Below are 17,288 nucleotides of genomic sequence, written 5' to 3'. Positions count from 1 at the left end.
AAACAAGCCTCAAATTGCTTAAAAAAAGCAAAAAATAAACACAAATTGAACTCGCCAATTAAAAATGAACATAAATGCCTCTCCTTTTCACAAACTATTAACTCAAAGTAAACATGAGAATACTATGTCAGATGCCCCTAATTAAAGCCAAGAATTTATCCCTTGGTGGACCTGCCTAGTATTACAATGCAAAAATAAAATAATGATATTTTAATGATCACCAAAAATTTCATAACTAATATAGTGCACACAAGTTGACCTGCTTATCAGAAATAACGTAAAACTAGCACTATCACTTTCAAAAAAGCATCCACATCACCATGAGAAGTGAATGTACTTAGACATATGTCACACAAAAAAAACCAATGGACAAAATATAGAAAATGCAAGAACATGTGCAGCTTTCAAGGGAAATCCGACACAAAATTGAATTGAATTAAAAATGAAACATAAATAAAAATAGGCCAAATTTCAAAATGATCATGATATTAAATGTATTAGAAAATTGATCTTAAATAATAAAAAAAATTAAAAAGGATCACCAAGTGAATAGGGATCATGTTTTTGAAGAAAATGCAAAGCAATACCACGTTTTACTTAAAAACGCGAAGCGGTATGCATTTCCTTGTAAACGCCAAAGCAATTATCGTTTTTCAATAAAAAAACATAATCCACCATTGCGCTTTCTTTAAAACAATAATACAAAAGCGGAGCTTCTTTCAATCGATGTTTTCATAAGAAACATAATGTTTTTTAAAAAACAAGAGGTGTTAGATATTGTATCTGTATAAAGAGTAATAGAAATATGATATGAATATAGAGATTTTAAAAAATTTAATTATTTTTAATTATTTTAAAATCATAAATATAATTAGTAAAATAATATTAAGTTATATTTAATATTTTATTTTTAAAAATCTATCATAGAATAAATATAATATTATGAAATATAAAATATATCAAATATGATATAAAAAAAAATATTAACGAAGAAATATCAAATCAATATTTTAAATATATTTCATCATATTAAATTTATTTTTAAAATAGAATTAATATTATTAATTTAATTTTTTCTCGTACATACATCATTTATCAATCTATTATAAAAAAACTTCGTTAAGTAATATACTTGATTTAATATAATATATAATTATAAAATTAACTAAAACAAAATAAAATAACTTAAATTTAAAAAGTAGCAAAACTGGATGATGGTAATTCGGTTTCTTAAGAAATCGGATGATGTAATCCGATTTTTTAAAAATTGCATTAAAAATTTTGATTTAAATGAGAAAAAATAAATTAAAATTAATAAAAATAATAATTATTAGACTATAAATAAATTAAATATATTAATACACCCTTATAAATAATATAATTATTATTATTATTTATATAATAGATTAATGTAAATTTGTTTAAAAAAGTTTTTAAATTTAAATGAATTATTAATTATTTTTCAAATATTATATAAATTCTATTAATGTTATATAAAGTACAATAAATATATTAATAGTTAATCTAATGTATAAAATTTTATTATAAATAATATTAATAAAAATAAAGTCATATTAATATATTGTAATAAATATTATGAAATTTGATGGATGTATTCATTTGAGTGTTATAGGTCTAAGTTTATATTGATGGATCTATTCGTTTGAGTGTTACTAAATTCAATATTAAAATTTTCATAACTTTTACTTGTAATATTAGCTTATATACACGTTTAATAGACAAAATTAAAAAATGAGAAGATAAAATATCATTTTTCAAATGGATTTAATATAATAACCATTATATAGACTTCTTCATAATTATTGAAAAATTAGTAAATATATTATGTAATATATTAACATATATACATTAATAATATAATATATATAAATATATATATATATATAATATATTATAATAATCTTTTATTTTAAATTAAATGATTAATAGATAGTTTGATATATAATATTAAATTTAAATACAAAATTTATTTAAATTTCTGAACTTCATAAGCAACATTTCAATAACAACTAAACTATAGATTTAGAATCAAATTAAAACACAACTATGAACGTACAGATCATTAAGACATACCATTTTCAACGATATAAAAACAAATAACATTGATATCACCATTCATTTAAAGGCATAAGCAGGAGCTCGTTATTAAGTTCAAAAAGCATCAACAAATTCAGCTATTCTTTTATCAATGATACGTGTCCGAGCTTTGAGTGGTTTGGGTTAGGAAGCAACCGAAATCTGTTGATACCAATGCTGACGCATTGTCAACCTGATGCATCGAGAAACTCCTTCCTCTTTTTATCTGGTCAAATATAATGTATTCTCATATATCTTAATAAAGATGCATCTGTCGCAAGATGTCATTTTTGGTAGAGAATACAATGACATATATCAGCCCTTAGGTTGTCCAGAATCACCTCAACCGATCCATCTTCAAGCCTCTTATTTCAGCATGTCTTCCTTCAGAATCTTCATCATTGCCAGATGTCCTACAATTTCCATAACCCCCCTTTGCACATATTAAAAACCTTTCTTCGTTTAAAAACCGGCTTCATCCCGTAAGAGTGGATTGTCATAGATACGCCGTATGTTGTCCCATAATATACATGTCTTCTATGTTGGTCGATAAAAATGCACACAACAACGATAAAGCTCATTCATTTTGGTGTTTATCCTCTAATGCATCATCATCAGTAAAATATTGCTAAACACATTCCATTAACCTAGTGTTGCCCTCATAATTAAATTCTTTCAAAGGAATTTTTTTTCTTTCTCGATACATTGCACAAGAAAATAAAAACAAGCACGAGAAAATAATATATAAAAGTTAGAATGAAACACCTGCATTACATCAATTTATAAACGATAGTCCTATCAATTTATGATCAATTATGAGTTGTTAAATAATAAAGAGATAGCACAAGGTGATTGATAGCTTATCGTTTATGTGCAATCTCTATCCGACATGAAAGACTGCATATTTATGAACAAATATGTGTAACTTATGACGATCCACTCTTATATGGATGAAAACCGATTTGAATGAAGAAAGTTGGCAATTAATGTGCAAATGAGGGTTATGGAAATGGGAGAACATCTGACACTATGAAGATTTCTGAAAGCAAAACATACTAAAACAAGAAGGCTTAAGATCGATCGATTGAGGTGATTGTAGGCAACCCAATAACCGATATATGTCATTATATTCTCTAACCGAAAAATGGCATCCCGCAAACAAATGCCCATTCCTCGTTAAGACATAAAATCTGATATATTTACAGGTAAAAAAGATGGAGTTTCTCCGATGCATCGGATCTTGGCAATGCCGTCCAACATTTGTTATCAAAAAAAAATTCTTGTTTGCCCAAACTCCAAAGCTCGGACACGCACATCTGATTAAAGAACGTTGAATTGTTATGATTTTTAGAACTCGTAACGAACTCCTACTTATGTTTCATAATGAATGTGATGTCAATGTCATTTGTATTTGACTAATTGTTACTTGAATTATATGTCTTTAGATGATCTGTATATTCATGTTATGATTCTAAATCTATGATTTTAGTTGTTGAAATACTTGCTTATGAGTTCTGAAATTTAATATTAAATTTTTAGTATTAAATTTAATATTATGTTATTAAATATTCTTTATTAAATCATTAATTTATAAAAAATTATATGAATAATATAATATTTATTATTGAAATATATATTTTAAAATTAATAATTAATTAAATATATATCTATATATATAATATAAAATATGTGTTAATAATTACATATATCTTTAAATTTTTCAACAATTTATAAAGATAGTCCTACTATAATGTATTATATTAAAATTATTTTGAAAAAATTATATCTTTATCTTCTCATTTTTTATTTTTTTATCTATTAAATGTATATAACGTTAATATTATAAGTAAAAATAATGAAAGATTTAATATTGAATTTAGTAAAAGTCAAACAAATAGACCCTATCTAATATAAACTTAGGCATACAAAACACTCAAACGATTACATTCATCAATGCATAAAATTTTGTAATAAATAATATTAATTTTTTATATATATAATATTTATACAATATATTAAATATACTTTATTTTATTAAATTATTTATTATGAAAATTTATTATTAGATTATACTATAATATAATTATTTGTACTTATAAAATTAATAGAATTTATATAAATATTGAAAAGTTATATTATAATTTCATTTAAATTTAAAACCTTTTTAAACAAATTACCATAACCATTTATAATATTAATAATTATTCTTATTATTTTAAAGGCAATGGCATACTATAATAATTTTAATTATTATAGGCTTATATTTATATATTTTATTATATTTTATTTTATTTTTCTCAAATTAAAATCAGAATAATTCTAATCAATTTATATTTTAGTTATTAATTTTATAATATAATTAATTTAAATCAGATATATCTAATAAATCAAGATTTTTTATAATAGATTGATAGAATGATATATATATACGAGAAAAATTTTAATTAATAATATTATTTTTAATTTAAAAACAAATTTAATATGATGTAATGTATTTAACAATATTGATTTGATATTCTTCATTAATATGTATTTTTATATCATATTTGATATATTTTATATTTCCTAATATTATATTTATTCTATGATAGATCAAAAAAATATAATATTAAATATATTTAACATTATTTTACGAATACAATTTATGAATTTTAAAGTAATTAAAATTAATTAAATATTTTAAAAATCTTCATATTCATATCCTATTTCTGTTACTCTTTATACAGATACAACTTCCAACACTCCGGCTCTTAGAAAACATTACGTTTTCTAGTGAAAACATCGATTGAAAAGAAGCTCCGGCTGTTGTATATAATATTTTCAAAGAAAATGCAGTGGTGGGTTGAGTTTTCTTTTGAAAACGCATAGATACTTTACGTTTACAAGGAAAACACATATATGCTTCGCATTTTCAATGTAAAATGTGGCATTGCTTTGCATTTTCTTCAAAAATGTGATCCCTATTCACTTGGATGATCTTTTTTAAATTTTTTTATTATTAAGATCATTTTTCTAATACATTTTAATATCATGATCCTTTTGAAAATTTGGCCATAAAAATATTAAAAAATTATTTTGCATGAATTTTCAAAAACTTAATACCGAGAACGGCACAAATACAAATAAATGACGAGCCAAAATAAAAAAGAATTCCTACTAAAATCTTACATGATATGTCAAAAAGCGTGCAAAGCATTGTACCAAAAAGTACACTAAAGCATCAAAATGTAAAACCACTTCCATATTCCAATAAAAATGCCATTATCAATGAAGCTCTGAGGATTTAAATTAGTGCAACTCCAAATTGTTTACACACTCTTCAAGCAGGGTTGGACCAAATTGTTGTACACACTCTCCAAGCAAGGCGGACTCAATTCACTTTGCTCTGAAAAGCATATGAGTCACTCCAAATGGTATTAAACTTGTTCTCAGAAACAGAATCCCATCCCATGGCATCACATACAACTGTGCTCAAGTGGATCGAGAGGTCATGGAATGTTTTAATATTTCAAGACATTTTTCAAAATAAAAATTATAATAATAATAAAAACAATAAATGAGAAAATTAAATTTTAAAATCATTAAAAATATGAAAAAGCAATAAAAATAAGAGAAATTAAAGAAAATATGTTGAGCATTATTGAATCTTTTTGTGCCCATTTTTTTCATGTCACATGGCTCTTATTTTTTAGCTAAACATAACCATCTTAATTAAAATAATTAATCATGATAACATATAAACAATAAATTTAATAACATAATTGAGAAACTTAAGCTCAAATAAATTTTATAATAATATTAATAATCATTACAAGTTGAAACATATCTTTAGAATATGATAACTAATTATTATAATTTATATAAATAATAAATACCAGTAAATTGGATAAATAGAAAATAAATATAAATAAATTCCATATATATATTATTTAAATTAATTTTAGTTATGTTTTCACCATCCTTGAGATCTATGGTAAAACATAATTAATTTATAATGGAATCTAATATATTGTGAACTAAGTTAATGAATGACCTTGGAAACTATGAATCCTCACTTGAGTCTACAAGTCGCACATGAAGCCAAGATTGCCAATGATCATTTGATCGAGTTAGGCTGACTACCTCTCTCATCTAACTAAACGAAAGTTCATGACATTCTAGTAATACGGAACTATAGTATCTTAATTGGCTTTGTTTTGTTATCATTCTCCTATCATCTACTCTAAGCCAACTATGATATATCATTCTTTTATCTAATCCAAATTATTACTACCAAAGCAAAGCATCATGGAACCTATAGAATATTTATAATCTCTTAATCAAGAGGGGCAATTAACCATAGCATTTGCACCTTTGGAAAACTTCAAAATAAATCATAAAGTCATCGCAATATGGCCAAATCTTTGGGTAATGTGTTCTCTAATATGCAATGTCTTCTCAAAAATAAACCTTAGATTATTTGAATATTTAATTAAGGACGATAGATTTTGCTAGGGAATGTTTCTCTTTCATTGGCTAGTTTTTAAGGCTCTTCTAGATGTTTCATGCATCTAAGTGACATTGTAAAGAAAAGAAGGCCAAATAAAATTGATACTAGGTAATAGATAAATGTCAATATATATAAATTATTCTAGAAAGAAGAAGGAAACTAGCCTACATAAAAAATTGATAGAATATATATATATATATATATATATATATATATCATTACACCTCTGGGCCAAAAATTACATTTAGACATGACAAGTTTCATAATGTACTATATAAAACAAGATTTGACTTCCTGAATTCCCTATTAAAGAATTCCATTCAAGTCTAAGCATCAAGGGCCTACCAAAATGGGTTTGTTGAGTCCTTCAATGGCACGGATACAATCTTGGGAACTCATAGGCTTCCTTTTTGAGGCAATCAAGACTTCTGATGACCCCCCCTCCCCCCTACCACATTTCATCCACTCCCAATTTGAAAATATTTCCATTAAAATTGCACTACTAAGTCGTCTCTTGATAAAGGCATCTACAAATTGACTTTCCAAGCACATAAGGCCTATAAATAAAACCTTCTAGCTTAACTTTGATGAAATGTTTGTCAATATTGATATAAGTTCATTTTGTCATGTTGTATTAGATTATGTGTGATGTTTTATGCTAACTTATGGTCACAATGCAACTTAAGCCTTCCCATTTAATTCTTACATCATCCACAATAATTCACAAATTCCTTATGCTATGGCCTAGAATGTTGATTCAATACTAGAAATAGCCGCCTTGACCTTATACTTCTCCTTGTTACAAAATTTCCACTTAAAATGTGCAGTAATCAAATTTTGATCCCCTATAAATATTTGAGCCTACATATCTACAGCTGTGTGAACTTCTAATGTGAATTCATTAATTCTTTTAAATAAAACTTCTCTTCCAAAATAACCATTCAAGTAGTGTAGCACATGATAGGCAGCTTACATATTTGTTTCTCTTAGATTGTTGGTGAATTGCCTAGTTAAACTTATTGAGTATGCAAAATACAGCCAAGCAAGGAAAGGATAAATGAGTTTTCCAACCAATCTTTGACACATCTCCCTATCAATTGATGCTTCTTCTTTTTGCTTCTCCTGGTTTAATCTGGTATTTCTTTTGTGAGATAAAAATGCCCTATCATGAGTATGAGAATTCAATTTCAAGAAAATATTTTCAATCTTCCTAGCTCTTTTATCTTAAATTCCTTGATCAAATTTTGTTTTTCCTCATCATCATTTTGGTAACAATGATATCATCAATATACGCTAAGGGGGTTGTAACTTCCCCGTATCCAAATGTTGGTTCAAGAGAGTATGATCTCCTTGATTTTGTTTGTATTATGTTCCTTTGAGCACTACTGCAAACCTTAAAGACCAAGCTATAAGTGATTGTTTTGGCTCATATGATGCTCTCTTTGGTTTACACAACTTGTTAGTTGATCCAGTTCTTTCAAATCCTAGAGGAATGCTCAAGTAAATTTCTTCTCCTAAGTATCCAAACAAGAAAGCATTATTCATACGTTGCTGAAGTTGCTAATTAAAGTGAGCTGCCAAAGATAAGAAATTCTTGGTTTTTATTTTGCTACAGAGGCAAAAGCTTCCTGGTAATCAACTCCATTATGTTTGCGTATAAAATTTAGCAATTAGTTTTGCATTATATCTTTCAAAAGAGCCATCATTTTTGTCTTTCAAAGTAAAAATTAATTGCAACATACTACATTGTTTCCTCTAAGTTTACTTGCACTCTCCGATGTGTCGTATTTTTTTCCAATGCATTCATTTCTTTTCTAATGGTATTCCTTCATCCATGATTTGATAATGCTCAAATAAAGTGTTTGGAACATAGATAGTAATTAAACTCACAATAAATTTTCTATGGAGTGCAGAAAGGAGTTCAAGAGGCATATAATAGGATAATGAATACAAAGAATGTTTTTTTGTTGGTTATGCCATATTTTCTAACAATAATAAGAAGATCAAGGTCAACTTTTGGTGGTGTTTCAATAGATTGTATATGCAAAGGAAGTTCAAAGAGTACTATATTTTCATTTGCAGGGCTCAAGCGGTATATTAAACTTATGTTAAGCCTAGTACAATTCTTCTTTTAAAGTAAATCCGAGGAAATCTCAAGAGTCATAACTTTGGACAGGTTTTTGAATATCAGCAGTAGGCATAGTTTCAAGTAAAGATTTAAGATCAAAAACAGACTCCTTTTGTTTTGAAAAAGAAAAAATGAGCTAAAGATAGTTAAAGAAGGGCAAAAAAGACTCACAATTTTTTTCTTCCATAAGTGAAATCCTCCCAAAAGATAAGATTTTGTGAAGTATGGTTTGTCTACAACAAAGTTTGCATCAACAAATATATAAAATATCCTAGGAAGATAATAACACTTGCACCTATTTTGTGTAGAAGAATAGCTACGAAATACACACTTCATAGCCTAAGGGTCTAATTTATCGCAATTTTGACCATGAATATATACAAAATAAGTGCATATAAAGCCATTAGAGTTTTTGGCATGTAAATAGATTTTAATATGACATTTCAAAAGAGATGTATATTACAATGCCCGTTAGGGTGGTCTATTTATCATGTGTGTGACATTAAGGACAACTTCTTCCCAATAAGATGGAGGAACACTCCTTAGAATAATAATGTTTGGGTATATTACACGGTCATTTTTTCTTTCAACAACACAGTTTTGGTGTAGTATATTTATGTTGGATGATTCGTGAATAATGTCTTCCTTTTGTAAGTAGGAAGTCAATGATTGATTAAAATAAACTTTTATATTTTTTTGCCAAGAGTTTTTAATTTTTACTAAACTATTTTTGAATCATGGAGTGGAATTTAGGAATAATGTTGCTAAGTTAGGATTTTTATTTAATCAAGACTATCTATGTAACCCTAGTACTATCATCAATTAAAGAGAAAATACCAAGCTCCTAAAATATTTACGATGATGTATGGTCCCCATATACCACCACGGATTAATTAAAAAGGATGAGAATTTATTTTATTACTAATGGGAAAGGGCGCATGAGTTTACATTATTTAAAAAACTAAGAAAGATGGGTGACCAAGACAAAAAAGATGAAGCCAAATGGAATCCTCATTTGAAGAACTTAGAAATGGTAAAGACAAGTTACTCATGACTTTATTTGAAGCATTCAATATTTCAAGATAGTAGAGCATATCTCTTTCCTTAGCATGTTCAATCTTCCTCCCCAAATATTGTCCTAAAAAACCAGAAAAGAATGATAGAAAGAAAACATTTAAGATCTTCCATGAATTTTTTAATTGAAAAAAGATTTGCTAACAACATTAGTACATGAAGAATATTCTTAAGGATAAGAGAGGGTGTCCTCAGATATCTCCTAGTGATGAGGGCATCCGACCGTGTTTATCAGAGGAGCCAAAGATTAACGGCCATGATTGTACCATTTTATTTTAAGTTATTATTTGTATTTTCATCTATTTATGCTTTTTTTTTTACCCTCACTTGAGGGACTAGGCCTATGTGACCCCAGTGGACACTTTTGTCATTTGTCTTACCATTGTATTTTGGCTATTTATAGCCCCCTCCTCTTCTTTTTGAGGGGATGGATGATTATTAAAAGAAAATTATGCACTTTGTTCTTAAGAGCATTGAGAGTTCTTATGAGAGTTGAAGTTTCTAGGTAAGGGAAACGTACAATTCACCATCCGCAAGAAGCATCTAGGATCGTGGCTTGAAATCCCTAGGTGAGGGCAAAGTATTACCCATCAGTCACAGGAAGCATCCAGGCTTGTGGTTTATCTTCTCCACCGACTCCCTCTCCTCCTCCCCTAGCTGCCACCTTCATCTCGCTCTGATACCATTCCTCTTCCCTCAGTCCTTCCCCACCTCTCGGCCCAAACACCTCCACCAAGCTGCCGACCTTCACTTTCCCTAACCTTTGGCCGAACCCTTCCCCCACCCAACCATCGGCTCCACTACCTTCCTAGCTGCCGGCCACCATCCCTCCTTCCCTTTGGCTCCAAAATTTCAAAATCAAGCATATATTATTTTCCTAATTTAAATTCTTGTAAATTTGGAAAGTCAAAAGATTTCAAATTTAAATAATTTTGAATTTGAAATCTCTTTCCTAAAAGAAAGGAGATATGTTAGGAAAGCTCCTCCAATCATGCTACTTGAAATTCAAATAGATAATTATCATGATTTCTTTTCCTAATTAATGTTTCAAGATTGGCAAGTCATTAAACACCCCACCTCTCCTCTTTGATTTCAAATTTTAAATTTCAAACGCATAGTCACTACTTTCCATAGGAAGATTTTCAAATCAGATTTTAATTTATTCAAAATATGAAATCCCTTTCCTAAAATAACATGAGTTATATTAGGAAACCTCCCCCAATCATGTCAATTTGAATTTAATGGGATATTGACCTTAATTTCCCCTGCCATAATTGATAACATAGGATTGACAAGTCATAAAACACTCCAATCAAGTCCTCATCAAAGGGGTCGGCCCCTCCCTCTCTCCCCTTTCTCCTTTTGTACCTCGCAATTAAGTCTCACAATCAATTACTCCAAATTAACTTCATATTTGAGATTTGATTTAATTCCTATTTCCTTAATTGAGAAATCATAATTGGCAACTATATTAAATCAATAATCCCACCCAATCATGGCTAGCTTGGTTCTATATCATTTTGGTATCAGAGTATGGTTGCATTCCCGGGATACGTACTCGACAGAGTCGAGCTCTTTTTCAGCCCACGAGAATGATGAGGACATCCGACTGTGAAAGTTTATCAAAAAAGGAGTTGAAGATCGACGACCATGATTGTACCATTTTATTTTGAGTTATTATTTGTATTTTCATTTATTTATGCATTTTTTTCATTTTTACCCTCACTTGAGAGAGTAAGCCTATGTGACCTCGGGAAGCACTTTTTTCATTTATCTTATTACTATATTTTGGCTATTTATAACCGAGGCCTCCTCTTCCTTTTGAGAGGATGGATGATTATTAAAAGAAAATTCTGCATTTTATTCTTAAGACCATTGAGAGTTTTTATGAGAGTTAAAGTCCCTAGGTGAGAATAACGTACTACCCACCAGCCGCAGCAAGCATCCTAGCTTGTAGTTTGAATTCCCTAGGTGACGGAAAAGTATTACCCATCAGCCGCATGAAGCATTCGGACTCGTGATTTATCTTGTCCACCGACTCCCTCTCCTCCTTCTCCCCTAGCCGCCATTTTCATTTCACTCTGATACCATTCCTCTTTCCTCAGTCCTTCCCCACCTCTCGGCCCAACCACTTCCACCAAGCCGTCGGTCTCCACTTTTCTCAACCTTTGGCAGAACCCTTCCCCCACCCAACCACCAGGCCACCACCCCCCTCCCCTCCCCTTTAGCTCCAAAATTTTAAAACCAAACATTCATTACTTTCCTAATTTAAATTCTTGAAAATTTGGAAAGTCAAAAGATTTCAAATTTAAATAATTTTGAATTTGAAATCTCTTTCTTAAAAGAAAAAAATTATGTTAGGAAAGCTCCTCCAATCATTATACTTGAAATTCAAATAGATAATTACCATGATTTCTTTTTCTAATTAATATTCCAAGATTGGCAAGTCATTAAACAACCCACCTCTCCCCTTTGATTTCAAATTTTAAATTTCAAACGCATGATTAAATTCAAATAGATTTTAATGTATTCAAAATCTGAAATCCCTTTCCTAAACTAACATGAGCTATATTAGGAAACCTCCTCCAATCATGCCAGTTTGAATTTAAAGGGAGATTTGCTTTAATTTCTCCTCCCATAATTGATAATCTAGGATTGGCAAGTCATAAAACACTCCAATCAAGTCCCCTTCAAAGGGGTCGGCCCCTCCCTCTCTCTCTTTCCCATTTTGCTCCTCCCAATTAAATCTCTCAATCAATTACTACAAATTAACTTCAAATTTGAGATTTAATTTCATTCATATTTCCTTAATTGAGAGATCATAATTTGTAACTCCATTAAATAAATAATCCCACCCCAATCATGGCTAGCTTGGTTCTACATCACCTAACCCTTCAACTATAGGAAGAGAACATTTGCTAGAATGATCTTTCTACCATTTAAAGTATTGTGAAGTATGAACAATGTAATTTGTAGCTCCTAAGTAAATGACCCAATAGTTAGCCACATACTTTTCTAAGACATGTAACATAAAAAAAAGTGAAGACATTCCAAAGGTGTCAATGAACAGATAATAGAAGGTTCATTAAGGGATTTTATTATGCGAGTTTTTTTTTTTTTTCTCTCCTTATTTAGTCATCCTTTTCTCATTCTCAACCTGGTGGTTGACTATTCAACTTCTAGCAATTCACCTTTATAAGTCTTAAGTTCTTGTCGATGTACCATAGATTGTCCTTGTTGACCTTCCATTGATTGCCTTTGGTGCCACTTTCAGAGAATTTGGATAAGTCTACTCTTTTTTTCTTGCCACTAGGGTTTGATCCTATACTTACTAAGGTTGAATCTTACGAGTTCTACCAACCAATAATTATGCATTTTCTACTTTCTTCTATTAGAATTATAGAGGTCACCTCTACTAAAGGTGTTTCTCTCATCCAAGAATCTGAACCCAAGTTTGATCAAATTCAAGATTAAGTCCAACTAAGAATTCATGTAATTAATTCATTTCAATGAAATTTTCAAAATGGTACCATCCCATAGGCACTTCATCTCAAATACTCAATAGTAACCCATCTATTGCCACAAATTTTTCAATAAATTAGCATATTTTATCATTGATTTTCCTCTCATTACTTTGATTTCACTCAATTGAACAGCATTATGAGTTTTTGAATAAGTGCAGCCAGTTAAGTCTAAAATCTCCTTAGCAATAATAGTCAAGAACATGCAGGTAGCACTAATTGATGGATCTATTGAGTCCTATAGCTAAGACATTTCATTATTAATATTGAATCCATTATGTGGAAGTATCATACGAATTTTGCATGAGTAGCAGTCTATTATCTAGGAACACAAGTTTTCCATAACATCCCAAAATTTTCTAAATCAAAATTGAAATTAAAATGCCCTTGATCTCAGGTTAAAATCTTAAATTTCCTTTATAGGTACCGAGCATTTAATTTTTCTAATTTTCTAAGCCTTAGCTCAAGAAGCATTGAGTGTGACTTCACTGCATGTGAGAGTCAATTCCATGGCTTCACATTGTTTCCTAGGGTCACGCTTCTATGCATATGACATATTTCTTCATTATGATTCTACATTTTGAGAGAGTGGGATTTTTATTAAAATTTGATTATTGTTCCCCATCTTTCATTTATGCAGAATGAATTCCCAAAGTATTCCCCTTACTATTCAACTTGGGGAATGGATCTCACGTCCATTTCTCGAATGCTATTGTGAATATTACAGCAACTAGAACATCATCCTATTTAATTTTCAAACCAGTTTCCTTCTCTATGCCCATCACACAAGGGGAGGCTATTTGTAGTCAAGACACAATGTGCAATATTTCATATAAGGATTGCACCTCAACTCAGTGAAACTCCCTATCACTGCATTCCCATCCCAAGTTATGGAAATACGCTGAATGTGGTCGATCCAAATGAGTTAAGGCACTAGCTCAGAAAGACTCCTATTTCTACTACTGCCACTAAAATTTCACACAAATGGAAATGACTTACCGTGGCTATTTCTCATGCTGCAAAAAGAGTGGCCTCTTCTCTTCTCAGAAGACTATCATGATACTAACCAAGTCCTCCATGCTTCCCACTATGTCTTTTACACCAGGTAGGCACAAAACTAAGGCTATTTCAGCTGGAAAGAGACTGCCCATAAGGTAGGTTTGAAAGGACAAGACAAAAACTGCAAGTTCAATAACCACAATACAATCACCTAAATTAGTCATGGACTCTAAAATCGGAGGAGGTTGTCCTCATTGAAAAAAAAGTTCAAAATCTAAAGATAAGTACAACAACCCAACAGCATAATTACAAAACCTTTTTTGTGAAATGACTAAGTCCATGCCCTGAGAGCATTAGAATAGAGAGCCAAAACTTTCATCTTTTAAAGCATAGAAATTTCTCAAAGCTCTGAAAGACAAGGGAATAGTGAAATAGAAGGCCAATTGTTGTGGGCACTAAGGAAGCAAAGTTTAAGAAGAAGCTATCTACTGTAATAATTTACAAGGCCGAATCTCCACTTGGGACCCATGCCAAGGGATCCATCATCATAAGGCCTCGACAAAAGATGAAGCAAGAATGGATGTCAATGCCTTGTAGAAAGGGTGTCGTTGTTGAAGCTTAGGGTGTGACATTTGGGTGCCATCCACAGAGATCCACTCATAGAGTATGGGTCCCAACGAAAAATGATCTTTCAAATAGCAAATAACGTGGTTGACAATCTTGAGAGTTCTTCCATCTTCAAAAAGTAGGATTGATCTCTTTCCAGGGGTTCCCACTATGATGCTTTTGGATCCATGAGTGTTTATAACACCAGAACCTTACTAATCATATTAGTCAAAAAAATGAAAAATTAAAGGAAGAAAGAATTTGAAGTTAGATACAGTGAGATTTCGCTAGTTTATGAGAAAGTACAAGACTTTGTAAAAGTTTAGAATGTGTCAGGCTCAACATCTAATCTCCTATTAAGAGATTCATGTCAAGGCACGAATAAATAATAAAAACTACATTTGAGAAATACAAATAAAATTATATAATAAGTCTTACAAATGCTTTTAGTAAAATAAATCTAACTAGCATGTAGCTAAGCAATACATCAAGAGTACATATTGGCTTCTAAGTGAAGGGCAAGTCCATTTAAAATCCCTGGCTGACTTCACCATGACTTACCTAGCTCTGGCAAATTACCAAAATGCGTTGGCAAGTGACCTAAGATGCTTAACCAAATTTGCTAGGCAATTTGAGCAAAGAGCTATGGTGTTTGGATGAGTAGCCTTGAAAAATTGGATTGACTTTACCCTAGTTGGTCATAGGGCCCAATACACCTTAATTGATACTTATGATCGACTTGAACTCAAGAGGAAAAATCAATTATTCTCTTAGGAGCAGTTTGGTTGCCTGAAAAAATAAATATAGTGTATAAGAAATGCAGTGTAAAAGGAATACTTGTGAGTTGTTTGGATGATTGTAAAAGTAATGCATGTATATATATATATATAAGTAAAATAAATACAATGCAAAGTGCAAAAAGGTAGTCGTCGGTGGCTGACATTAGCGGCGATGTGGCCAGTGGCAGTGGTGGGCGATGGTGGGTGACCAACGGTGACGGACGGCTACAAATGGCTGGTGGTAGTGGTCGGCGGCTATGGGTGGTCTGTGGTGGTCAGCAGTCGACACGTGGCGGCGCCGAGTTGCGGCAATTGCAATGAATTTATAGTGAATTTGGAATTCGTCCAAATTAGAGGAATTCCATATAAACTAAAAATAAACTAGTTGTTGTATTACAAATACAACAAAATTTTACACTTGAGTTTATTTTACTTCAAACCAAACATTAATATTTTCAAAGCCCTGCATTTGGAATATTTTACACTCTCTTTGCAAGCAACCAAGCAGCCCCTTAGTGACTTCATAGAGTTGATCCTTCTAACACAGTCAACTAAACTTAAATCTAAACTAGGTGATATTTGGAAGCATAAATATGAAATTCATGCTCACATCAAATCCATGCAGCTACACCTCTAGCTCCCACAAGTATACACTTTTAATTTATGATCCACCAAAACGAAATCAATTTCATTTGCTTAAGTCACCCTTTCCTTTCTCTAACTTCGAGAGATACAACATTTCTCTCAAATCAATAAATTGGAAGTCAATACAAGGCCCTTTCTCAAGCTATCAAGGAAAACCCCCAGCTTCCGTAACATAAGAAAAAGTCAAACGATATATGCAGATAATTGCAAAAGAATGAAGAAAACTCACGCCGTAGCAACAGTAGAAACCCACTGCAGAGTGCCATGGTTAAGAGCAGCCTTAGTATAGCAGGTGTTACCCCGGCAATGCTTCTGTCTCCTGAAGACACTTGTCTGCCACCCAAATCTGCAATGTTGTGCATACAATAATCCATCAAATAATGTATTTCTTTAAGAAAATCGTTCACCCCATAGATTGCTGTATATAGCAATGTATAGAAAAGGAGGATTGAAAATGTAGACTCTGCACCGGTTTAGGCACCCAAACCCTCCTATTTATGGATTACCTAAGAGAAGATGTATCGCCGCTGAAGTGCTTGCTCGTGCAAAGGGAGCGAGCGGTAGATCTATAGGCGTTATTGGGAAGAAGAACCGAAGCGTTGAAGTGAGATTGGAAAAGCGCCATCGTTTTTTGTTCCCTCTTCTACAGAGTAGAAGAAAATTGTAGCTTAGCAGTTCTTAAGTGCGTGTGTAAGAGAGAGAGAGAGAGAGCGCGATCCAAATTGTATTTGGACGCGTGTTTTTGGCCAGGCTCGTTATATTCATTATATAATATATGATGATAAGCTCTGAAACAAAAATTGTGGGATAAAAGTAGATGCTGTTGAATTATTTCTGATATTTAATTTTTTATATTTATTTATATAATATTTTAATATTTAAATTATTAAAAATATTATTAATATAAATTTATTTAGAATAAACTAAATTTTTAATATACTTTAATATCA

The 17,288-nt window shown here is 30.7% G+C and overlaps 1 protein-coding gene and 1 long non-coding RNA gene across 4 annotated transcripts in view; both read right to left on the bottom strand.

Moving 5' to 3' along the window:
• Nucleotides 1-16,533, bottom strand: part of LOC114581017 — a 19,445-nt gene extending 2,912 nt beyond the window's left edge. For both annotated transcript variants that reach the window (XR_003702820.1, XR_003702819.1), the window contains exons 1-2: nt 14,309-16,533; nt 8,886-9,852 (exon numbers count right to left, since the gene is read on the bottom strand). This is a non-coding gene — a long non-coding RNA (uncharacterized LOC114581017). The remainder of the gene's footprint in view (nt 1-8,885; nt 9,853-14,308) is intronic.
• The window catches only part of LOC110114872 (cold-regulated 413 inner membrane protein 2, chloroplastic-like), a 20,620-nt gene extending 3,537 nt beyond the window's left edge, over nt 1-17,083 (bottom strand). Inside the window, exons 1-2 of one of the 2 annotated variants that reach the window (XM_028700251.1) lie at nt 16,845-17,083; nt 16,568-16,684 (exon numbers count right to left, since the gene is read on the bottom strand). In XM_028700251.1, coding sequence (XP_028556084.1) covers nt 16,568-16,684; nt 16,845-16,963 — 236 coding nt within the window. In that variant the 5' untranslated portion in view covers nt 16,964-17,083. The remainder of the gene's footprint in view (nt 1-16,567; nt 16,685-16,844) is intronic. The other variant, XM_020847895.2, reaches the window with a different exon arrangement.
• Between the last annotated feature and the right edge of the window lie 205 nt (nt 17,084-17,288).

The sequence above is a fragment of the Dendrobium catenatum genome, unplaced genomic scaffold (genome assembly GCF_001605985.2).
Source record: "Dendrobium catenatum unplaced genomic scaffold, ASM160598v2 fragScaff_scaffold_133, whole genome shotgun sequence".
Lineage (NCBI taxonomy): Eukaryota > Viridiplantae > Streptophyta > Magnoliopsida > Asparagales > Orchidaceae > Dendrobium > Dendrobium catenatum.
Note: the sequence above shows the minus strand (reverse complement) of the source record. Positions and strands in the feature narration are given on the sequence as shown.